This window comes from Peromyscus californicus, unplaced genomic scaffold (assembly GCF_007827085.1).
Source record: "Peromyscus californicus insignis strain IS unplaced genomic scaffold, ASM782708v3 Scaffold_7__1_contigs__length_154581171, whole genome shotgun sequence".
Lineage (NCBI taxonomy): Eukaryota > Metazoa > Chordata > Mammalia > Rodentia > Cricetidae > Peromyscus > Peromyscus californicus.
The window spans coordinates 46496625-46523069 of NW_026294595.1; the positions used below are offsets into that span (position 1 = coordinate 46496625).

General features: G+C 41.2%; 1 protein-coding gene across 2 annotated transcripts in view; it reads right to left on the reverse strand.

The window, feature by feature from the left end:
- The window catches only part of Lrp2 (LDL receptor related protein 2), a 150140-nt gene that overhangs the window by 14806 nt on the left and 108889 nt on the right, over window positions 1-26445 (reverse strand). For both annotated transcript variants that reach the window (XM_052725150.1, XM_052725149.1), the window contains 17 exons: window positions 26202-26354; window positions 25581-25751; window positions 24069-24292; window positions 22550-22727; window positions 20563-20759; window positions 19472-19717; window positions 18390-18518; window positions 17407-17523; window positions 16025-16141; window positions 15186-15302; window positions 14165-14302; window positions 12107-12229; window positions 8852-8980; window positions 4167-4298; window positions 3249-3380; window positions 1553-1696; window positions 4-169 (listed from right to left, as the gene is read on the reverse strand). In XM_052725150.1, coding sequence (XP_052581110.1) covers window positions 4-169; window positions 1553-1696; window positions 3249-3380; window positions 4167-4298; window positions 8852-8980; window positions 12107-12229; window positions 14165-14302; window positions 15186-15302; window positions 16025-16141; window positions 17407-17523; window positions 18390-18518; window positions 19472-19717; window positions 20563-20759; window positions 22550-22727; window positions 24069-24292; window positions 25581-25751; window positions 26202-26354 — 2613 coding nt within the window. The remainder of the gene's footprint in view (window positions 1-3; window positions 170-1552; window positions 1697-3248; window positions 3381-4166; window positions 4299-8851; window positions 8981-12106; window positions 12230-14164; window positions 14303-15185; window positions 15303-16024; window positions 16142-17406; window positions 17524-18389; window positions 18519-19471; window positions 19718-20562; window positions 20760-22549; window positions 22728-24068; window positions 24293-25580; window positions 25752-26201; window positions 26355-26445) is intronic.

The window sequence follows — 26445 nt, forward strand, 5'->3', positions numbered from 1 at the left end:
TACCTTCCAATCCAGTCCACTGCTAATCCATCTGGCTGCATTACATATTTCAGGCCCAGGTCAACTGCACGCACGGGATTATTGCTACCAGATTCAAAGTCAGGAATGTAGGCACGTTTGATAGCACCAAATGCAGAGCCCTGTCCCAGCACAGTGTAATATACAACACCTGGAGAGGAGTGCACAGTAAGAGTGGATCTTGGGTCTGGTGAGTCATTGACTGATCTCTCTGCCTTATTTCCATGATATAACCGATTCCCTGACATCAAACCTCAATACACATTATACATGCCCTACTCACAAGAAAGGCTCAACTTACAACTTGGTGTGGCCTTTCCCCCTCTACAAGACATGGTCCTGCTATGTAGTGGTTCAGAGAACCTTTGGCTTGTAATTCTCCTGCCCCCTCCCCTAAGCACTGAGGTTAATCTGATCACACACAGATTAAGACTGAATTTTAGAGTATATTGGCATACGCTTCTTCCCCAAACAGGTATCGTTCTTGAAAAAAACACAGTTGGGAAGAAAAATATTGCATTACATATGTGAAATGTATGTGAAAATACAGTAATAAATTTACATTGGGATCATATTAGTAGATCATAAACATTTCACATGTATTGTCACATTTACCCTTCAAAAAAGCCTCTCAAGTACATAACAGTAAGATTATTACTAATACTTTACAGTTAAAAATTGATTTTAATAATTGTGACAACTGTTTGATGTCATAACTCTAGGAAATGGAGCATAAGGATAGAAAATGAATTTGTGATCATAGAAGACCATGTTCAATGATAGGCGTTGTTCACCTTTTCTTATATTAAACTAAGCTCTTTTAGTGCCCACTACATATATTTCTGTAGTAGACGTCAGACCAGGAGCTGGGAACACAGAGATGAGTTAGGTTCAGTCTCCAAAGGGCACACAATTAGAAGGTAAGGGAACATCAGGTGGACAGCTAGGTACCAAAGGCAATGTAGCATGTGTCTAGAAAGCATGTGTAAAATGCTATCACCTCATGGTGGGCATTTGTGGGACTCTGCCAGAATGTCACAGAGGTGACATTGGTGCTCAGAAGTTTGCCACTATGCTATGGTAGAAAAGAAGCGTAGAGCAGGGCGGCGGTGGTACATGTCTTTAATCCCAGCACTCCGGAGGCAGAGCCAGGTGGATCTCTGTGAGTTCAAGGCCAGCCTGGGCTACAGAGCAAGGTCCAGGACAGGCACCAAAGCTACACAGAGAAACCCTGTCTCGAAAACTTAAAAAAAAAAAAAAAAAAAAAAAAAAAAAGGTAACTTGGGAGCAAAAGACAAGGGGATATTAAAATACAAGGAGATGTGAAGAGAAGTTTCAGTGGGAAATAAGGGAAAGCTGGCAGGGACCCAAGTCCACAGTGAAAATCCAGTGATGTGCTGAATGGGAGCTCCCACTTCCTTCTAGGCAAGAAAAATCCACCCGATTCAAAATGAAATACACAATTTCCACAAGTTCACCAGGTAAAAACCAAGAAAAATCATCACAGTGACCAGTGTGCAGCTTTTCTACTCACTGAGGTCCGTGCCCTCGGGGTCCCAGTCATAGTCAAGCGTTTGGATATGCTCCTCCTCTTCCAGATACTCTGAGAACTTCTCGGATGAGACGTTGTACTTCCGGATGCGAACATTCTCAGGCAGGAGCAACAGAGGAGGGTTTTCTGTAAACAAAGAAAGGGCTGCTTTTTCTCTCTCATTCCACTTATACTTTTAAGAAGCAGGTATTAAATGCACTCTAGGTATTCCCCCTTGGAGGCAGGGAGGAAACAGAAGAGAAGAAGAGGGAGAGGGAGAAGTTAGTTTTAGAGAAATTTGACCAAAAAAAGCTGACTACCCTGCAAGTCTAAATCCCTGGGGTTGTGAGAATCTGCTTCTTTTTTATTTGTTTATTTATTTATTTATTTAGCCACCAGGGGCAGTTTAGACAAGATTGAGACCACTACAAAGAGTCCAAATTCATCCAGCCTCACAGAAAAAATACAGGATTCACAGCCTAGAGCTTCCTGGGGAGCTACCAGCCCTCACTCTTGACTGACAGGTTTTGTGATTCTCTTAACAGGTAATCATCCCCGTAGCCCAATTTAACTGCCAGCTAATGAGAAACAAGCCAGCTTGTTCTTGAATTTTCAGAGTTTTTCCTACAGCCTAAAGTAGCTCTTTCAACGGTGACTCATCCCAAAATACTTCTCTAGAATTTTAAAATTGCAAAATGTCAATCAAATGTGATTTAAGTGACTTTCAAAAGTTCGTTTTATACATTTCCTCAGACTTGACATTATGTTTTATATGAATATTCTAATTTATTTCAGCTATCCCCTTAGTTTAAAATTTTAAACATTTTCAAATGTGCTGCTTAATTGCAGGACCAGCTGTTCAAACGCCTTCACCCTGGTTTCTATTCACTCTAACTGGAGGATAGTCAAATGTGCACCTTAAGCACTCAACTTATATTATGTATTGGATAGAGTTTCTGGCCACTCTAACTTACTACCTCCTCAATAAGTTTCTTAAACTCTAGCACTCATTTCAAATCCTAAATAAGGCCATATACTCCTTAACTGGGAAAGGTTAATTTAGACCAGACCTCTGAAATTTGAAACATGATGCTTCTGACTCATATTCTTTCTCTTTTGGTCATTTCAGCTAGTATTTATACTCCTCTTTCTTTAACTAGATTCTTAGATATAGGCATTAACCTAAAATGTAAAACCAATGATTGATGTTCTGAACGCACCAGCCTTTCTCTCTGTGACCAGCAGTTCATGAACAATAACAAAGAAATATGTCAGCACAGTGCCCCAGATGCACCCCACTTGTGTGTGTTTTGGCTCGCCTTGAATTTTGTGGATTCAAATCTTGAGTCTCACTGGACTGGGAGCCAAGGTTTCATCAATTTGTTGTATCCTGCTACAATCTTCTGTTGTTTGTGTCTCCTACAGACCAGCATCTGTCCCGTATTAGAAGCTTTTATCCAGGTATAGAAGAGGTTAAATTCAGAATGACAACTAATCTGTCTTTTAACTTTGCACATTTGTTAGGGGGCAATAGCTAGATTTTTAAGCTAGTAGAAGAGGAGAGAGAGAAGAATTAGGTAGTAAGAAAAAAAGTAGCGAAGACTATAAGAAGTAGAAGAAGTTCATTGCCTAGTACATCATAGTCTTCAGTATTTATGTCCCCCGGAAGTGACTCGTTCCAAACACGAATCCATCGTACCATTAGCTGCACACCGTTCTCCATAATGGCTACTCATAGACTTGAAGCCATCCGCACAGAAACACTCATAACTTCCCTTGCTATTTCGACAGCTCTGGGGGCAGATGCCAAACTGCTCACATTCATTGATGTCTGCAGGCAAAATAAAAACTAAGTATGCGACACATATCTGACCCCTTCAGAACTGAAACTCACAAGCAAACAGACTAAGAAGAGTGCACATAAAAACAAGCAATGAAACCAGAATATGTTGATGACATACTCCACAATAAAAATCAAACTTCAGTGGACTGATAGTGAGCCTAAAGCCCCTAAGCTGGACAACAATGGACAGAGGGTTATTTTAACTAAAGCAGCATAACTTCATACAATGGTAAGGCATCTGTTTGCTTGCAAAATCTTCTGATATTCATCATTGCTTCCCTTCTGATAACTAAACAGTTCAGGAAGAATCACTGAGTTGCTTTAGTAACCAACAGAATTCTTTAAATCATCTCGGAAGGGTTATAGCTATAGCTTTGTGGCAGGTAGGTTCTCTAGAGTACATGATGCCCTAGGTTCAACTTCTAGTACTGGCAAAAAATGAATGAGACACAGTAATACGTGATAAAAGACACCTAAAATCATACTCTTCACTGACAACCTTGATGAGCTACCTTCGGAGCCCATGCCACAAAACTCATTTATGACTTGCCTAAGTGGGTATGTGACAGCTTTGTGGTTTCTGGTGGCTTTACTTAACGGACTAGTATAATGAGCAACCGTTACCACTAAGACCTTCATTATTTGACACTGTGAGTCCCTGAGTAAGGAAACCTCATTAAGGAAATTATACAGTAGTTTAATAAAAATGCAGTAGATGGAGAATGTAAAAAATTTAAACTTCTCTAGGTAACAATGGAAGGAAAAATATTCTACCTTGGCATGAATTTTTGTCCAAAGTACTAGATTTGAACCCAGGACTGCAGGAGCAGACAAATCCTCCGTTGCTTAACTGGGTACAGTTCTGTTCACATATGTTTTCAGCACAAGTTCTGTTTTCTCCTAGATCTGAAAACAAAATCTCAGCATTACAAGTGAAGGGTACAAATCAGATCAGCCACAAACACAGATATATAACCAACTGTACAGCATCTTCAGATGACCCTTTTCCGGAAGCCCTGAAATCAGACTGGATCTTTGTTCTATAAATGGTCTGGATGCTATCTACACACATGTGTAGATGGTCCTGAAGGCCATTTTCCATCATATACAGCACTACCAGGCTCAACTTTGGAGTATCCAGGGATTCCACAGCTACCATCAAGTGCTCTTGTTCATTCATCTTATGTAAGTAGGTAGATAGATGGTAGGTAGATTCACACATGCGCACGCATACACACACACAAGCATGCATGCACACACGCGCACACACACACACAGATACAGGCTAGTTGAAAATTATAAATATGAGTATAATTTTTATAATTATTAGCCTGTTAATTGGAAGGATGTTTATCAGGGTGTAGTAAAATGCATAGTCATATTATACACTTTTCATACACAAAATGCTTATAATAAAGACTGAATCTGAGCTTTCAACAACCAAACATTTCTAAATAAGTTCATTCAGGATTCCTATTCTATTTTTTTTAGACAGTTTAGTGTTTGTGTTAGGAATTTGGTTCATATTTAGAGCTTTAAATTAGTATATATAAGGGAAATTATATAATATACACAGACCTTAAACTACTTTAACAATACTCCTGCTTGGCTGCATTGTAGCTTAGTGATAGAGAATTTACCTAGCACGCACAAGGCCATGGGTGGGCTTTGTCACCAGCAACACAGAAAACAGTCAATAAATATAACATAGTCATACCTTTTTACTCAGTTATTCTATTAATGAATAGAATAAGGGGAAATATATACACTAAGATTTGTGATGTGTAAAAAATATAGAACATAATTATCTTTTCAACAATAAGGAAGAAATAAGATATACTGTATTGTCTAAGTTACCACTGATGCACCATTACTGTTATGGAAAATGATAACTTGTAGTATGACATGTTGTAATTTGTAAGATACACTTCGTTTTGAGAAACATCAAAATATAAAAAGAAGCATACATCTCAGGAACGATGAGTTTTGATTATTTATATGATGGGTTGTTATTAAGAGTCAAAGCTTCAACTGATACTTTGCCATGGGAAATATCTAAAAATAAGTGGAGAAAAGATTGTAATGTTGTTTAAAGTATTTTATTAAATGTAGAAATTAATGTACAAAAAGAGCAAACCTTTATTTGTTATGAGATTCAGATAATTTCTTTGCTTCTGGTCCTGGGGATTGAACCTTGAGCACTGAACCTTGGGCCCTTGCATATGCTAAATATACATGCAACTCAACAACACAAATACTGAGCTACACCCCAGCCTCTACTTAGGATTATTAGTATGTCCCTAGATCTTATAGCTTTCAGAATAAAGCAAAAGATGACCAGTTGTTGGTTTGTTTTGTTTTTTGTTTTATTTTTGTTTTTGTTGGGTTTTTTTTTTTGTGTGTGTGTGTGTGTTGGGTCCTGCTAAATGGCTATTTTTACCCCCAATTTTCTAGGGTCTAGATTATCCAGGCTTCACAGCTTGGATTCTGTCCAAATACTTCTTTGCTCATCTTTTCCTGGTGATCTTGTCCCGGTCAATCTCTGCAAGTCACCTGGCTTTCAGTCTGTCATCCTCATTAGCTTGTTTTGTCTCCAACTACCCCCACACTTGGGTCTTACAGAGAAGCTGAAGAAGCTGAGGCTAGATAGGAGTGGTGAGCAGTGTTTGTCTCCATAAAGGAGTCAAGCTTCATCTTTCCAATGAAATGTGTTTCAGCTAAAGAATCTCCTGGTTCAGATCCAAATAAACTTCTATTTCTGTCTTCCTAACCACATCTCAGGATCTCTTATGGCATAATGAAGGTATTCATTTGTGTATTTTAGATAGAGTAGGAGAATGCCACTCAGTAGAACACTGTCCTTCAAATGCATACTAAGTCTGGGCTACCAATAACTACATATTCCTAAATAAATAAACCTTCCCAGGTTTTATAGTTTTTCTTGGTAGTGTCAGTGTTTTGGGTGTGTCTGGGAACTGTCTACTTGGCATACATTGGCAAGATCATAGTAATTCTCTCGTCTTTCCAGTGCCATAGTCTCTCTACAAGGAACTATTCTCATCACTGTTTCACTGGACTACTTTGTGGTCCTCTCGCAGCTCTAAAGTCCATCTGTAATTAAGTCCAGAATGCAGAAAGCTCTCCCTTGACTGAGTCATATTCTTCGAAAGTAAGCAACCTTAACAAGAGCAGAGATATTGCAGCATTTGGAATGGAAGATTTTCATATAACATCTTTCATTTGAAGACCAGAAACATCAAAAGGAGCACCTAGTCATCACCTTAATCCATGGACCAGTGGCACTAGGGCTGGGCATGCAGCTCAGTACCAGAGCAGTTGCCTAGCAACCAGCTTCTACAAGCAGAAGCATATGGCTATCTGTTTACAAGACAATCTCTCCAGTCTCAGTTTATGAAAAAGGAATAAAAACACAGAAATAGCAAGTCACTCTACCTTTATGATCACAGAAATTGTATCTCCGACCTGACATCAGTTTATCTCCTTTATAATTGAATGGTGCTAGGAAAATATTCATGTCTTTCCATGCCTGGAAATGTGGTGACTGAGTAGGTTTTGGGTGCTCCAAGCACACTCACACTCAAGTGAGGCACGTGTTAAGGCATGATTTCACTCTGTATTTCAAAACATCGTGATGCACATCTTAAATGTTTAAAATCATATCTTGATGGGGGATGTAGGGCCTGAGAACTTCCATCATAAATAATTCTACACCTAGCCAGGCATAGTGGCACATGCCTTTCTTTAATCCCAGGACTGTGAGGGCAGGCAGGCAGCTCAAAACACAGAAAGACAGAGGAAGTAAAGCAGCAGTTTCATTTAGATCAGATTCTCTAGTTGGGTGGTGGTGGTATATACCTTTAATCCCAGCACTTGGGGAGGCAGAGGCAGTCAGATCTCAGAATTCAAGGCCAGCCTGGTCTACACAGTGAGTTCCAGGACAGCCAGGGCTACATAGTGAGACCCTATCTTGAAATACAATAAAAAAGAAAGAAAAAAGAATTTTATACCTGTGTCAAATGAATAGCAGATATCTGAATTCTATATCACATCCACTTATTATATGCAAAGAAGTTAATGCCATACCACTTACTTCCTCTAAGTAAACCTACTTTCAATGAAATTCCAAGCCACAATTAGGCCAAGCCAAACTCAGAAATTTGCTAGTCTCCTGAAACTGTTTACACATTGATCTCTCTGTGTCAAAACCCAAATCTGCCACCCAGCTTCACAAAAATCTAATGAAAGTTTAATCAAATCACTTCATTTTGTCAAGCACCCCAAGCCCCACTCAGAGGGTATGTGAGATACGTGTCAAACCAACTCAGTGTAGTATGGCCATTTAATTATGAAAATGTCTCCTGCATGCCTCAGGGTGGTAGTGGTGATGGGGAACCATGTAATAATACCCAAGGAGCTGAAAGCACATGGAGCTAACTAACATGGCCAATCTCAGACTCTCAGGATTTAAAGAGCTCCTTCAGAGACCACTGGGATGGCCCAGAGGGTAAAATCTCGCCATGCAAGCCTGGTGGCCTGAGTTCCATCCCTGGAACCTATGGCAGATAAAAGGAGAGAACTAACTACCACAAAATTGTCTTCTAGCCTACACACAGAGGCCTACACACACAGGGGATGTGGCATGCATGGGTACATGCACACACAATAGCTAATAACTGATCAGTTAAGGACACCAAGGCTTAAAGAGGTCAAACCGTGCTGGGCACAGCAGGTGCCACAGGGGGTCAGAGACCTCTTTCCTTGCCTAGAGTTCCATAGATGCTTCATTTCTGCTTTGTTACTCTTTTGGTTCACCAGCAAATGACTTCAACTTCTTGAGCATCGTTATGGAGGTAGACAATAGCAGCTGCCAATGGGGCAGTAACAATTAGATTATTTATTTTGTGTGTGTGTGTGTGTGTGTGTGTACACATACATAATAGAGATGACGGGAAAACAAAGATATGGACTACTAATATGTTCTCAACAGTTCAAAATGAACCAAATCCATCCCTTGATTATGTTATCTCTTCCAGCCCAAAGTCTACTTTATTTCTTTATTATTCATTTCTTTATTATTCATTTATTTATTTATTTATTTATTTAATTTGGTTTTTCGAGACAGGGTTTCTCTGTGTAGCTTTGCGCCTTTCCTGGGACTCACTTGGCAGCCCAGGCTGGCCTCGAACTCACAGAGATCCACCTGCTTCTGCCTCCCGAGTGCTGGGATTAAAGGCGTGTGCCACCACTGCCCAGCTCCAAAGTCTACTTTAAAATAAAAAGAACCATGCTATAATCCCAGCACTCGGAGGTAAAGGCAGGAGAATCAGGAGTTGTAGGTGATCCTTAACTACAAAGTGTGTTTGAGGGCCATCTGAGCCACTTGAGAGTGTATCTGGTTATTTTACTATAATGAAATATAAAGCTAAATGTTTACTTACTGCAACCAATTTCATCAGAAAGGTCACCACAATCATCAACATTGTCACACACGTAGTGCTCTGAAACGCAGTGTCCATTGGTACACTTATATTCGGTTTCTGTGCAAGGTTTATGGGTCGGATTTTTACCTGCAATGTAAGAACAAGTTAAAGTCAAACTTCACTGAAACAAAATGCTTCACTTCCTCCACTCACAAATAAATGCATGTTTCTCTACTTTTCCCAGGCTCCCTTGCAGCTAGATGGAGACCAAATGACTAGTTCAAGGCAATAGTCTGTGAATTAGAAGAGACATATGTCACCCCTGGACTAAAGCAGTTCAAAGCCCATGTGCCTTCACATTGTCTCATGTGCTGGGTCTGTAAGCTTAGCAGTCGGGTATGTCAGGTGGCTAGCTCCAAGCTGGAGGAGGCTGTGCGAGCCGTGCTGTCCTTTATACAAATGAGAAAGAAACCTTTGATGTGTTAGGACTTGGAGATTGGTTGTCGGTTGCAGCAACACCAATTACTCTGAGTAATATGGAGTGCTGAGAGAAGTAGACTCTTTCCAAATCAAAAACTGAAAACATTTGGCATCAGCTCAACAGTCAGGAGATCCAGGTTACACAACAGCCAAGCAGTTGGTGGAGAGGGAAGGCAGATCATGTGCTCACGGGAAAGAGGTTTGAAAAGAGTGTGCTAGCAATGTGCCCAGCCTGTCCTTACTTGGCAAAGGCAAAAAAAGAGAGAAGGTCAGTGAAGAACTGGTTGGTGTATAGACAGAAATGCAAGAAACTAATGGAAAAAACCTTGCACTATGGGAAAAAGCTAACTGTATCTAAGCCCCAAGCAGGAAGATTTGTAGGTTAAAAGGCTCTAAGATGCGCAGGACCAGTGATGCCATAGCTGGACAAAATGCCCTTCTCTTTTCCTAACGGTGTACATACCAGTGAGCCATGACAAAGGTGGTGAAGAACAGGAAATGAGGCGGATGAAGAGCTGTCTCAAAAGGAACATTCAGTGAAGTTATTAACTTTAGATCTGAGGACAGCTTCCTGAGAGAAATATGTAGCTGAATACGCCAAAATGTGGTAACTGCCACACCACTGATTTTAAGTGTGAATTGAAATGATTCAGGAGGATTATAACCTATGATGATTGTCTACATGCAGTATTTTTACAGTAAGAAGAATGGATCCAGAGCAATGCCAAACAGACCAGAAAATAATTCTAGAATTGGCATTTCTGAAGGAATAATGATTTTAAAGATAATCAGTCATCAGACCAGTAAATGAAAGAATTTTATAAGAAATTTATAGTGCTTCAATTAGAAGATAAACATTTCTCAGTTCATCAACATATGGCTAGGAATATAAAAATTTTCTCCAAACCTATGTGTTGTTTCCTGTTTCTTGTTCAAGAGCACATTCAAAGAGTGGATGTATTCTACCTATAGAATTCCTTTAGTCCAAGATCAGCACAATACTAAAGAACTGAATTCATTGTATCAAACACAAGTCTTTTAAAGTGATGATCTAGATGCATTTACAGCTTGCTGCAGTTAAGATGCAGTGCATTGTGTCTTCCTATACGTCATTCGTCAAAAATCTTTTCTTTAAAAAAGTCTTGGACTCCAATGTACAAGTGAGTGATGTTAGATAGCGACCATCCCCTAAGAGGAACACAGTCTACATAGCACCTTCATATGAAGAGGAAAACGAGTCAGAGACTAGGAAGCGCAAGAGGCATAGATGCTCCGCTGAGAGAGGTATCCCGACCTAACCAAATCCCTTCTGACCTAAGTGGTCCCTTCACAGCATCTGCATGGACTGAACATACTATTTACGGTCTAGTATCTCCATGCATTACAGAGTGTGTGAGGTGTAGTTAAGTATTGACTACAGCAAAAACCAGGGTTGTCTATGTTCAACAGATGTCATCCTAGCCCAGTGGTACTTCAGAACTGCTGTTGGTGAACAGCAAGTCTAATTCTTTCATTCCAAGTAGAATGAAATATAATATTCATTTTGTCATACTTTTATTGGGGACAGGAAACACAAATAAAACTAGCTACTTGTATCTATTTTCAATTTTCTCAATGGCTTTTCTCTAAACAAACTAATTTCCCAAAAAAACTCATCAACTCTCTCTCAATAGATTTTTAAACCAAAGTACAACTATTTTCAGGACTTAGATATGAAATTCAGTCAGTTTTTTTTTTTAAATCTTAAAATAATCTACTGGAGTTGAAGAGATGTCTCAATGGTTAATAGTACTGGTTGCTCTCCTTGAGGACCTGGATTCAGGTCTCAGCACCCACAATGCAGCTCACAACTGTCTGTCAATTCTAAGTAATCTGACACCCTCCTCTGGCCTTCCTGGGTACCAGGCATGCATAAGGTGCAGACATACATGCAGACAAGACACCCAAACACATAAATTATGATGTACTTATTCATCTGGGAAATGGACTTGCACATTTAGAAAGGATTCTAGGTTAGTTATGTTAACACCAGTGGTGCCTTTCTTGCAATGATCTTTCCGACTGAGCATGAGAAGGAACACACACTCACATATCAGATTACCAATTAGTAACTATTGGTTGTGGAGTAGCCAAGCCTCATCTTTGACAACAAATAATCCTTTAACCTGTGGAGGGTGACTCAACCAGTATTTAGTCTTTTCTCTCGTTTTCTTACAAGATACGTGAGAGCAGCTTATTAAATGCTTAAGTAAAGACTGACATGTAAGGGGCCTGTCAACATCTTGCTCGATGAGATAGGAAGGGGGTGGCAGGTTGGCATCTGAGCCGTATATGTGTTTGTATTGTCTGTGATACACCACCACTATGGGAGCCCACAGAGGTTTCCTAGTGAGATCTGAGCTTGCTTTGCACAGCAGGGCTGCATAAGGGGATGGACTGACCACGTGCAGTGGTTACCAGGTTTTGCAAGGGTCTGCACTTGGCTGTGCTAAGGGGGTTCTTTTACTCCATCCCTTGGCATTTCTATAAGTAGCCCTTTAGAAGAGATAGAAGGGGGGCTGGTGGGTTTTGATTCAGGCCCTCCCGAGGCTATCCTGTGTTTCTCTCTCCTCTATATTTCTATCTAAATATTTCTCACTTCTCCCTACTTAAGAGTACCCTGCGGGAAAAGTGGGAGCGGGTCCCCCGACACACCACAGACCTCCTCAGCAGGACAGAAGAAAACCCCAGAGGAACATCTTGCAAGAGCGAAGGACCCTGGTTTCTGCCTCCTCCTTTTCCCATTTTGCTTACAGTGTTCTTCTTTCTCGTCGGTTCCATCTCCGCAGTCATCCACACCATTGCACAGCTGGTGCCCATAAATACAGCGACTGTTGTCACACCGGAAACGATGTGGTGATTCACACGGAACATTGACTGACAAATGAAAAACAAAACCGCGAGTTGAAAGTAGAAGTGACAGTGTACTCCAGGCTATCCCAATGCCAGGCCCACTTCATTCATTCATTCATCACCTTGCTTGTCTGATTAATCACCAAACATGTCTTGAGTCTCACATACACACCACAGCACTGTTGCAGGTGTTAGATATATCCTAGATATGAAGAGGAGCAAGGAAGACCCAGTCTTTATTCTCATGGCACTTCATTATAGCAGGAACAGAGTTTACATGCAGATGAATCAATTACACAAGGAGCCCCCTCCTTGGGAACATATATATGAAATATAACACAAGGAAGCAGGTCAGAAAAGAGCCCACAAGGGAAAGATGAATCGGGAAAGAATATGGTAGGCTTGAAACCTTTATAAAGAACTCTGGGGGCTGGAGAGATGGCTCAGAGCACCGACTATTCTTCCAGAGGTCCTGAGTTCAATTCCCAGCACCCACATGGTGGCTCACAACCATCTATAATGAGATCTGGTGCCCTCTTCTGTGTACATAATAAATAAATAAATTTAAAAAAAAAGAACTCTGTGGCTAGGGCACAGAACAAGGACGTGTGTGGATCATGGAGCTAGGTGCTGTTAGTGGAATTACTACTTAAATTATTTGCTATAAATGACTGGCGTGTGTGTGATCTTATTGGCTATGGCTATTTTACTTTACAAGGAGAAATCGCTTCCTAAGGGCTTCTCTGAAATTTCAAGTCATAAAGTTAAAAACAAAATACGAAGCAGAGCTAATTACTAACAGCTAAGGCAATATTAGGGAGTGCTGGAAGGCCATTGTGAAAAACAACGGTCTCCAGAAAAGAAGGGAATATTCTACCACCACTCCTGGCAATCAGATCTCTGCCCTGAAACTGAGTAGTAGGAAGGTTCTGGGAAGAGAACGAAAGGTGATATGATTTAAGAAGAGCGATCGATCACGCAAGCCATCAGAAGATTCCAGGCAGATATGAGTCTGGGTCCCTCCCTCCCTTCTGAATTCACTTCACCCCACTTGTGAATCACTTGAAAAGTTTCTTCCTGACTAGATTGCTAGGCCTTCTGAATCTACTCAAGCCCGTGAATTTGCGTTTCTCACATTTTCCTGAGCAATACCTCCCATTTCCAGCCTGGGGAAGACACTGTGAGAATGATTTCACTAGCTTCTCACCAGTGACTCAACATAATAGCAATTTCATTCACTTTATTTAAATCAATAGCTCTCAGTCAGTGGACCATCCAAAAAGCTCTGAGGCTTTTTAAAAAGTTATGGGGAGCTGGAAAGATGGTGCAGCGGTTAAGAGCACTAAGGTTCCCTTCCTGGCATCTACATGGAAGCTTAGAGCCATTTGCAAGTCCAGTTCCGGGAGCTCTGACGCCCTCTACTGGCCTCGGATAGCTCTGTTCAATGTGTTGCACAGACACACATGTAGACAAAATACCTATACACATATTTTTTTTTTAATCTGAAAAAAGGTCCCATCCATCCAGATCGTGCCTCAATAAAATGAAGCCAGAATATATGGTGTGATTCTGGCCTGTCAACCAACAGTAGGTAGAGTCCACTCATTAAAAACAAACAAATAAGTACATGTAAGATGGCCTTGAATTGTTAGGTAAATGGAAGTAGGTCGGGTCTTCAGGTTTTCTGTAAGGGGAGGGTATGTCAAGGATGAAGCAAGGGACCTGTGCCCCTACGTATGTGTGCACTTCTGGTTTCCATATTTGCTACAGCTTCAGTGTTTAAAATCTTGGATGTTGATTCATCTTCCTCAAGTTCCAGATGGAGAACTGAAGCAAGAACTGAACAGTATGAATTGTGCATCCATCAGGGCTCAAAATGATACAGCTGCCCTCCGAGCTCACACACATCATTTAAGGAACACTGAGATCCATTCTTCAACCCATCCCACTCCCGCTTACAGCACAGGTGAAGCTCCTCATCAGAACCATCGACACAGTCGTTTTCTCCATCACATATCCAAAATGACTGGATACACACATGATTTTTACACTCGAACATGGCAGCTGGGCAGTAGGTGCCATTGGGAAAGCGAGTAGCTGTTGGTAAGAAGGGACATATATATAATTTATGAGATGAACATACCCTATTAGATCTCTCTCTACTCTTGCTATTGTGTCTCCCTATCATTCATCATTATTATTCATTATTGCTATTGTGCTTCTCTATTATTCATTACCCTGTTGCTGTGATTATTATTGAAATTAAAGAGGATGTGTTTTGTCTAGGCATGGTGGCACATGCCTTTAATCCCAGCACTAGGGAGGCAGAAGCAGGCGGATCTCTTCTAGTTCAAGGCCAGCCTGGTCTACAGAGTGAGTTCCAAGGCAGCCAGGGCTGTTACACAGAGAAACCCTGTCTCAAAAAAAAAAAGGGGGGGGGGGGCGTGGGTGTTCTTAAGGACACTTGTCACCTGTATTGGAACTGTCTTTTCCCCTTTTTTTTTAATCGTCTCTGAACTTTAGGTGGTAGCAACTGTATCAATAGTCCGTTGTAAGTAACTATCAATAGTTAAATATTTATTCACTAAAATGTGGGGATTTTATTTGTTCTACAATTTTTAATGATTTTTATACATCATCATGCATACATCAGAACACTTTGAACCCAAGTTCTTTATGTGTTCATTCATAGCTACAGCTTTCTTCATCTGAAATGTTTTTATCCAACTAGTGTTTTGTAAGATATCTAATAATACAGTTTATTAGCACATTCTATTTAAAATATTGCTAATAATTCGAATTTGAATGGCCACTGCAAACAACTGGGGATCCTAAGTCCACTGGGAAAATCATGACTCAGGCAAACTGAAAACTATCAGAAGGCTGAATAGAACATATTGACACTTTTAAACTAAGGAGTGGATTGTGTCTAATTCCCATGCACTCGGACGTACAGAACCTCAAATAAGCAGGCACTTACGACAACTGGATTCATCAGAAGCATCCAGACAATCTGCTCTCCCATCACATGTCAAGGAATTGGGCACACAATGTCCACTCGTACACTGGAAATGATCGGGACGGCAGGTCTTCATGTCTGAAAAGATCATCATTCCCAGAAGATCTTACAGTATTAGATGCATGAGTGTGAGAAGACCACCATCATCCCTACCCACACCCTGTGCCTTACTCACAGCACACTCACACGGATCATCTGTGAAACAGATCAACTCAGAATTCAGCTTCTCCATTCAGCATGTGGATATGAGCACTATCACCCTGTTAGCTAATTCCCTAGTTTAAGGTTATAAAATTTCCCCCAAACCCAGCGTTTAATCAGTATTTAGATATTCTGTCCCAATGCTCTGTCCTCTACACCACAGTCACCTATGGAAAACTAATTTGTTTATTTGGAAGCACAATGAGAACAAACGTCTGCTTCTAGGTTTTATCTAAATTAAAACGAGACTTAGAGATGCCCTTTCTTGCCCAGCAGTGGTGTGTACACCTTTAATCCCAGCACTTGGGAGGCAGAGGCAGGAGGATCTCTGAGTCTACAGAGTGAGTCTACAGAGTGAGTTACAGGATAGCCAGGACTGTTACACAGGGAAACCCTATCTTTAAAAAAAAAAAAAAAAAATCCTTATTTTCTTATTTTTCCTATCATTAAGAGCAGAATACTGTAATTTAAACATAAAGTACAAAAAATGCAGAGGATACCACATAAATTACCTATGTCATTATGCACTAAAGAACCATATCAGCACTAACTAGTCCCTAAACTGTCATAGTGGAAGATTCTGTATGCCCGATAGTTACCACAATCCCGTTCATCCGAGTTGTCTCCACAGTCATTTTCTTGGTCACAGACCCATCGAGAGGGGATGCATTGCTGATCGGCACATCGAAACTCACTCTCTGTGCATTCCCGTGGAACTGAAAAGGAAAGCCACCTGGCCATCAGTGTGCACTGGGAATCTCACCGAGGAGACAGGTGTGGGAGCTAGCATAGATTCGGTCCTGTGATCCAGTCCCATTCTAAGACAGAATCTTCTGCCTCGATGGGCATGGTAGCATTTAATCCCAGGACTTGGGAGGCAAGAGGCCAACCTGATCTACATACTGAGTTCCAGGACAGCCAGAGCAACATAGTGAAACCCTGTCTTTAAAACAAATAAACAATCCTCTGCTTCAAATCCAAGTCCAAAAGGAACAGCCTTTAAGGCTTTCATCTAAATGTACTTTAATAGCAAAACTCCAGCTAACCAATTATAGTATTCAATATGAACTTTCTTTATTACCTTTTTGTTCATGTAATAGTGGGGATTTAACCTAAGGCATCATCCACGAAGCCAAGTATTTTACCACTGAACTATATTCTCTAGCTCATGCACATATTTTTTTATATACCTATAGGGTCCATTAACACTTTGACCCAAGCATAGTGGGCTTGTGACCTTCCTTCAGACTCCCACATGACTGGGAAGTACCACCTGGGCTACCCTTTTGTGTAACAAGTGTAACAAGTATTAGCTGGTTGATACTTGAAGCTATAATCAATACCCTAATTCTCTCAATTGCCTCTGGACAAGCTGAAGACTTATTCTAAAAGGTAACTAAAGCTGAAAAGTATATAATTAAAAAAAGAAACTTGAAATTGAAAATATATCATGAGCCAGTGATAAGTACTCAGGTAGGGCTTATTTTCGAAACATACCTTATTATTCAAAACTGAATACTGGGTGTAGTGTGATCTAGACCTATGGCTTCCTTCCCTGTGTCCCGTTTCTAGTAATTATTACATCTTCAACTAAAAGAATTACCTATACCAGGAATGACCATGAAAATAAGAGAAATACTCCTTCCCCTGATAATGGAACCACATTGGGGAAAAGGCTTTCAATGCAGGTCCTTAGGGCAAGCACCTTTTCTTACTTTACTTCTTTTGGTTTTCTTATTTATCTTTTGTCAGAAATCATCTCATTTGTGTTGAGAAAATAAGTGCCACAGACCAAAAGTAGACTTGATCAAAACTAACCCCTTCACAAATACCTTCTCCCAAAGCATTTCAGAAGGAAGATATGTACTTCCATAGCCCAAAGAACTTGACATCCACCCTCTGAGGATGAAAAGTAGTGATTATTACAAACGGACAGGCCAGCCCTGGTGGTTCATAGAGTCACAAAATCCTGAGCACTCACCACAGTTTTCCTCGTCTGAGTTATCTCCACAGTCGTCATAGGCGTCACACTTCCAGCGGAGAGGGATGCAGTGGTGATTTCTACATCGGAAACTCCCAGGATTACATGGCACCTCCTCTGCAAAGCACAATCATTTTCAAGATGTCATACGCCAAGGCCACAGCTTCCTTATGATACAGTCTGTTTCCATATTCTTGAAGCTCCCAGACATAGAAGGATGGCCTCTGGGAGCTAACCCTAACCTGTTCCCTATCTGGAAAATAAATTCATTACATTTGATGGGGAGTGGGGGTGGTTGAGCCAGGGTATCTCTGTGTAGAAGAGAGACATGGGGCACTGTGACTGGCCCTTACGGTATCAAGTTTATAATGGGCAACAAGAAGCTAAAACATTGTCAGGGGCTTAAATGGAGTCAATGGAACATTCTATTACATTGCCTTCAGTGGGTTTAGATCTGGTGGTATTAAAATAACACATTATCATTTTTTCTCTTCCAAACAATGTACACTCTGACACTTTGGTGAGACAGTATGTACATAATTTTGACAATTACTATTCCTTTACTTGGTCTTTTGTCCATAAATTCTTTCCATGCTGCCAGAGTGACTACAGCTGCCCAATAGATGATTATAAAAATCACAAAGACACTCAGAATATGATGGTCATGAAATAATACATCCAGATTTGGAAATCTCTCTTTGGAGGCATATTGTACCTTCTGCCATCTGTGAGATCAGACAAGCTATTTAAACCTGTCATGTATGAATACTAATTCTACATCTGGGAAAGTTAAACGTGTTCCTAACATCTTAATGATACCTTCTTTAACTTATTGCATGCTTTGGGACCAGATGTCATTTAAGATGACATGAATTCAGTTCCCCTGAATGACTCTAAACATGGGAAATCTATCCGTATGAGAGTGAGCAGCACTTGACACTGGCAGTCTATGGCCCCTCCCCCACCCCTGGGGCCCCTCCTACCACAGCCTTGCTCGTCACTGTTGTCCCGGCAGTCGTCAGCCCCATTGCACACGGCCCACTTCGGGATGCAGCGGTAGTTAGTTTTGCAGCTGAATTCCGTGTGGTTGTCACAGTTATAAGCAGCACTCACTTGAAATGGAAGAAAGCAAGAAATGAGGGTGAGAGTACCAGCCCTGCTGGAAACAGCACCAGAAGGCTCCTCACTGTGGTTACTGCAGAGGGCAGGGTCTGTCAGCAGTTACCATATGACCACAAAGCAGACTCTGGCAACCGGCATCTCGGTTAGGTGTTATCTGTTCAACATGAGAGGAATAACGGAGCCCTGACTTTTCCTGCTATCTCAGTACCATTCATTAGTGTTGTGATGTAGTTTGGAGTGGAAGGGGGATGTGGTGGTGTGAATGAAAAGGGCATCCATAGGTCCATAAAAAGAGGCACAATTAACTGGAAGGTGTGGTCTTGTTGGGAGAAGTATGTCATGAGGGTGGGCTTTGACGCTTCAGAAGTCAAGCCAGGCTCATTATCAATCTCTCTTCCTGCTGCTTATAGATCCAGACATAGAACTCTAAGCTACTTTTCCTGCACCATGTCTGCCTGTGTGCTGCCAGGCCTTCCTCAGTGATGATAATGAACTAAAACGCTAAACTAAAACCCCAATTAAATGTTTTCCTTTGTAAGAATTGCTGTGGTCATGGTGTCTCTTCCAAGCAATAAAACTGTAACTAAGACAGGGCATGGACCTGGTTTGAAGTAAAATCCCTGAATTGAAATGCTGGTTCTGTGGTAGTGCGACTTTATTTACCTATAAAATGGTTAAGCCTCGGGTTCCTGATCTCAGTGTTTCTCAAATGAGAAAGGGCTCCATATACCTTGTTATTGTCATGTTCCACATGACACTTAGTGCCATGCTGGGGAGATATGGCCGGGGTCTGGTTACAAATAAAGGCCACTCAACTATGCTTTATCTAGCAGTGATGGAGTTTGCAAGGGAAGAAAGGAAAGGGTACCCGTGGGCTGAGGTGGAGGGGCCACCCGCTGGCCTCCTAGCTCTGGTTTTGCATGGCCCACCCCAGGGAACTCACTGCATTCCTGGATAGGCTCATCTGAATAGTCTCCGCAATCATTGTCCACATCACACTTCCAGCTCTGCGGGATACAGCGGCCATTGTTACACCTGAACTGGCCAGGTTTGCAGGTCCTGCTGGCACAGTGCGAGCTGTCTTCATCTGAGTTATCCTGGCAGTCGTTCACTGAGTCACACTGCCAAGCCTCTGGGATGCAACGCTTGTTGGCACACTGCCATTCATTGATTTCACACCGGTGGTGCTCTGCAAACAAGGCATTTAGTTACCAGTTGAGAAGCTGTCGAGAAAGGGCACACCCAATTCACACTGGGTGGAATCTAGAGAATTCTCTCTTAACTTCCTTTCACTGAGGCTACATTCTAGTGTATTTATTGTTAACAAGGACCACTATATGGACTTCTATTCTCATTAGAATAACTAATAGACTTTTGTTAGATTCTGAGCTCTTACACATCTCTTTTTTTCTTCACACAGAATAGGGGGCCAGCCAGGTGCTAAACACATACTTCCAACTCTGTTTTATCATTTCATGATCTTCCAAGTTTATTATTTTTATTTATTTATTTATTTATTTATTTATTTATTTATTTATTTATGTATTTATTTATTTATTTATTTATTTATTTATTATGTTGTTGTTTTTTGAGACAGGGTTTCTCTATGTAGCCCTGGCTGACCTTGAACTCACTCTGTAGACCAGGCTGGCCTCAAACTCACAGAGATCCTCCTGCCTCTGCTGGGATTAAAGGTGGGTGCCACCACCACTACCCAGGATATTGCTATTCTTGATGTGTTGAGGTGCCTTTTTAATAAAAAATAAAATATAGCCCTCATTTAAAATGAACAGGTATCCCTTACTTCTTTCTCAATGTCAGCTCAAAGAGAATTCTGTGCCAGCACATACTGGAAAACCACCCATCTAGACAACCTACTATGGACCCTAGAAGTTCAAAATAAAACCTCTATTAAAACAGTTACTGGATGGGCCCTAACTTTTCTCCAAAATTTTTGAACCAGATTTTGGGGTGATTCTCCAGAATCAACTGCAGAAATGGGCAAAGAGGGCCGAAAGGAAGCCCGTAGCGTACCGCAGAGAGTGTGGTCTTCATCGGAGCCATCGGCACAGTCCTGGCGAGCGTTACACAAGGTCTGGGGGCTTGTGCAGTTTCCGTCCCGGCACTGGAACTGTCCCAGACGGCAGAAGCGGTGTGGGCACAGATCTGGTTCATCGGAACCGTCTAAGCAGTCCTTCTGTCCATCACATTTCCACCATATGGGGATGCACCTGCACAGAGAAAGTAAATCCTGTAGAAACGCACTGAGGGCCGTCGGCATGAGCAATATCCATCTGGAGAAATGAATTCGACTCTGAGGCCCAGGCAATGGGGGAAGGAAAGGGATGGAATTTTGAGCTATGCTTTTAGAAGTAAGTGATTGAGATTGTCAACCTAAATGAAAGAAGACATTTGAGTGGTTTTGGAAAGCTGGAAGGCTCTGAGGATTATTGAGTGCTTATGTCAGGACAGATATATGCTAAAGTCACAGGAACGCTTCTCCAAAATTGATCACATCATGGACCACAAATTGAGCTTTAACAAATAGGAAAAAAAAAAAAAATGGAGAAAATTTCCCTTTAGACAGTCCACAGAATGAGAAAAACTCTTTATCAGCTCTAATTCAGATTTGGGGCTAATACCCAGAATTTACAATGAACTGCAACACCCACGAAGCAAAAATGGCAATCAACTAAAGGACTAAAGAAATGAACAGACAGTTCTCAAAAGAAAAAAAAAAAAACATAGCTAATAAGCAACATCCCTGGGATTTGCATGGGGGAAATGCAAACTAAAACTACCAAACCCCAGTCAGAGTGGCTACCATCAAGAAACCAGACAACAAATACTGGTAAGTATTGGGGAGAGAGAAAGAGCCCTGCTGGAGCATGTCTTTCTGTATGCTGTGAACATATGTTGTTCCCATTGGTTAATAGATAAACTGCATTGGCCTATGGCAAGGCAGCTTAGAGGCAGGCAGGAAATCCAAGGAGAGAGACAGGAAAGAGAAAGGCAGAGTCTGAAGAGATGCTAGCCTCCTGCCCAAGGAACAAATGCCAGCAGACCGCCAATGCCATGGAACACGTGGCAAAACATAGATTAATAGAAAGTGCTAGCTAGCTAGAAGCCTGCCACAGGCCATACAGTTTGTAAATAATATTAAGCCTCTGAGTGATTATTTTATGAGTAGCTGAGAGACCATGGGACCAGGAGGGACTGGAGGGACTTAGTACCTGAGAAAACTACAGAGCCCTAATTTACTGTTGGTGGGGCTGTAATTTAATATGGCCAAGATGGTAGTTTCTGAAATTAAAAATAGAATTCAGCTAGACCACTCCTATACCCAAAGGGTTCCATATCCTGCCATAGAAATACTTATACATGTATCATTGTTACTCTATTTACAATGCCAAGGAAATGGAACCAGTTCTTCAGAACTAAGTATGACATACAGCACACCGGGGTTTGTTCAGCTATAAAGAAAAGTTCAGTTTGTAGGAAACAGATGGATCCAAAAGCATTAACACCTAACTCTAGATTGAATTTCCCCAGTGGCTAACACAGATGGAACCCCTGGCAATGGTAGCAGTGTGCATTTAAATACACTCCAGCCCCAATCCTTTGGACAGTTTATTAGAAATCAGAAGTAAACTATCATAACATAATAATGCCTATAATAAACAGACCATTGTTTATTATTGGCATTATCTCTGTGATTAATAATTAATAGACTTTCTGTTTAGATAAGATGTCACCCATGAACCAAACCAATTAACCCAAATTTCAGTTGATGGAAACCTATACTCAATACTCAGAAGGCTGAAACAGGAGGATTGTTTTGAGTCTCAGGCCAGCCTGAGCTACATAATGAGCTCTGTCTAAGCCAGCATGAGCTACACAACAGAAATTCATCTCAAAAAAATCAGAAAAGAAAACTCCCTACCCAACTCTCTATAACCTCAAAGGTCGATGTTTGCCCAAGGGGAGGCGAGCAACGTGAAAGGGGGGATGGGTGCCTCACTTTTCATTGTTACCACACAGGAACTGTGTGCTGGAGCACATGGGCATACAAAGTGTTCGGCTTCTCAGCTGAACAGTCTGGAAGTCATCGGGACACTCGCAGGTGAAGCCTTCCCCTCCTGCTTTGATGAGGCACAGATGAGAACAGCCGCCGTTGTTGGTACCACAAGGATTGTTTACTGTGAGAAGGAGAAAGCATGCATTCACGGTCATTTGCTTTGAGTGTCAAAAACCAATTCACTGCACACAGAGCTGCACATGGAATTGATTACTTCGTAACTCAAAGAAAGCTATTGGTTTTATAGTTTTCCCAACATTTAACTAAGACCGATAGCAGTTCTGATGTTTCTCCAAGTCCTGGGAAACGAGTAACAGGTAAAGAGCAGAGCTTGCCTTCATGTGCCAGGCTTCAACCCTGAGTTGTGATTCTCAGCAGACACTGTCAATTCCCCCTTCATCCTAACGACTTGGACAACAGAAGTTCGGACACCAGAAACACTCTTGGATAGGCTTTACAGTGTCTTAATTTTCTTGCTCATCGCTTGTAAACAAAGATTAACTTAACTTCCAGTAAGACCATCTGAAGGATATTAGCATTCAGAAAGAAATACTGAATATTGACAAAGAGTACTGATGATTCTCATTTTCCCTTCTAAATTTGTCAGATGTTTTTAGCAAGACATCACAACAAAGAAAACCTAGAAAGACCAATCTGTCCCCTTGAAAGTATACTCCAAATCTTTTCTGGATCATTTCTAAAGTATTAATTAATTTTAACTGCATGAAGTAGACTAAAATTTCACAAAGGAAGGCGTGTGTGTGCCCTTCCAGCCACCATTATTTTGTGTGATACAAAACATGCTGTCATATGCAGACACTATTTCATAATGACTACAATTTCCTTTTAAATTTGCTTTCATTATTAAGGGATAGCTGTTAAAGGTGTTACAATTGCATACTGAATGTCCTCATTTTTTCAAAGTATTTAGGGATGAAATTGGTTAATTATTTAACTCACCTTAAAATACAACAGTCCTCCCACCAAAATACTAACTATGGGAATGCCTATAGTTCACTTAGGATGCATGGTCAAGTGAACTGTCAGTTCAAGGCCAGCATGAGCTACATCCCTAGTCTAAAAAGCTAAGAGCTTGATCTATAGCGCAATGGTAGAGTGCTTATCTAGGATGCACAAGGCCCTAGGTTCTATACCAACACTACAAACTATAAATTTGATTTATAAGTAGGGAATGAACTTCTCTTAATTCTCAAAATGTGTTTAAAAGAAAACATTAACAAGTATCAATGAACTGGATGGTGGTGCACACACGTCTTTAATCCCAGCACTTGGGAGGCAGAGACAGGCAAATCTCTACAGAGTGAGGACAGGCTCCAAAGCTACAGAGAAACCCTGTCTCAAAAAACAAAAACAAAACAAAAAACAAACCAAGTATCAATGAGCTTCCTACAAATCATGTTCCATAAAGCAACTGCACCCAAGTTCACCATCACCTACTCACCAATCGGCTGCCTGTATGGATGGTAAACGTGGATGTCAAAGGGTCTGTGTGTTGTGTTCACCAGCACTGCTCTATCTGACCCATCGTATTTGTTTCCCTTTTCAACCGTCCTTGTATTCCAATCTGTCCAATAAACAGTGTCTTCAAAAAGGGTGATAGCAAAGGGGTGAGGCAGGGTTCCATCATACACTGTTTGTCGATGGTGGCCCTCCAAATCAGAGAACCTGGTGGCAAGAAGAACAGAGTGTAAGTAAGTAACCCCTCTCTTCTGAACATCCTCCAGGATCAGTGAGTGAACCCATCAATTAAGGAAATTCTATCCCTCTGAACAGCCAAGCACTTGGCCAAGATCCAGGAGTTCAGTTGAAGAGAGGGAGGAAGGATTATAAGAGCAAGGGGATTCAGAATCATGATGGGAAAAAAAACACAGAAATTGCTGACCCAAGCTAATGGGAGCTCATGGACTCTGGACCAACAGCTAGGGAGCCTGCATGGGACTGAATTAGGCCCTCCGAATGGGGGTGAAAGTTGTGTGACTTTATGTGTTTCTGGGTCCCCTGGCAATGGGACCAGGACTTACCCCAGGTACACAAACTGGCTTTTTATACCCCATTCCCTATGGTGTGATGCCTTGCTCAGCCTTGATTCAAGAGGGAGGGGCTAGGTCTGTCCCCAACATGATATTACATCCTGTGTTGACTACCCAAGGGAGGCCTTACTCTCTATGAGGGGGGGGAGCAAGAGAAAAGGAAGGAGGGGGAACACGGGTTGGTATGTGAAAGGAAAGAAAATCTTTTTTAATAAAAAAATTATATATTAAAAAAATTCTATCCCTCTGAATCTCTAATGAAAGCAACAACTAAACTTAAATGACAAACACTTAAAAGCTAGACTCAAAAATTGGGATAACCACAATTATTGACAAAGTCACCAGTTCCTAGCTGTGATGTGGGTATTATGGGTTAATAATCTTTCATGCTGGTCCTACCTGATTTCCTAAGATGAGCATCATTCTCTTATTGTTACCTAGGTGTATGTACGTGTGTGTGTGTGTGTGTGTGTGTGTGTGTGTGTGTGTGTGTGTGAAGTTTAGGTATATGCAGATGCCTTCAGAGGCAGAGGCATCAGATCCCCTGAAGACGGAGTTACAGGGGATTGTGAGCCATTCCACATGGGCACTAGGAAGAAGTGAACCCAGTCCTATATGAGAACACTCTCTGAATTGCTGAGTCAGCTCACTAGCCTCTTGTCATCCTATCCTCACTTTCTAGACAGGCAATAGCCATAAACGCTAATCATCCTCTTTCTGCTCATTTCTATAGAGCTCCAAGCATTTGCCTGTAGGTAGTGTGAGCTCAGACTGAGGATATAGCTCAATTAGTAGAAGTTCAAAGTCATCCCTAGCTACATAGAAAGCTTAAGGCCAATCTGGTATAAATGAGATCATGTCTTATGAGAAAGAAAAGAGCTTATAATTAGTTACTCAGTTTGATTATTTTTCAAGGTACATACTCGATGTAACCCAGGTGAGCATCTGCCCAATACAAGAGATCGTTGGTGTAATCAATGGTGATGGCATTGGGCCATTCTATCTTGGTAGAGATAATCACAGACTTATTAGCTCCATCCATGCCAACTCTCGCAATGTATGCTCGAGAACCCCAATCTGCCCAGTAGACATGCCTGTGGAAGCAAACACAGAAGGCTCAGGCCCTGAAGCCAAAAGATACAGCTGTACACTATTTAGAGAAATGAAGTTCCCATCCCACAGAGTCTCTCTGAAAGGAAAGAGAACTGGTAGAAAGTATCCAAAACAATAAGGATGGTGGTCCTCAAAAATGGACAATTTTGGATTTCCATGGCTTTGATATAGGGAGTCCACTAAAGAAACATCTATCGCAATTTTCCGTGCATGAAACTCAAAATATGAACTCAAAAAAATCTGTCATTACAAAGACAAGAGTCCAGCTGATGAATATCATTTGAATGAGCCATACTACTCATTGCACTGACCCATTCACCAAGCAGGAAAAACAGAAGACAGATCCCAGAGAGATATTGGTCATTAAGTAGCTACATGAACAGGTGAATGAATACACAGAGAAGAGGTACAAGATGACAGATGGGCGATACCCATTTTGAGGATGAAGGACAATTCCCCTGGGATTTTCAAAGCAGAAGGTATTGTTGGCATCCACACAGTGCTGGGCTAGCATTTTGCGGTGTCGACCTTCAAGGTCGGAGACAAACAGGCAGTCCAGGATGGCATCCAACCAATACAGTTTTCTGCAATGGAAAGACAGGGTTTACCATTATACCTACTTTATTTTTACACATACAGCCCATTTTCCTATCCAAGCTCCTTGAGATTCACACG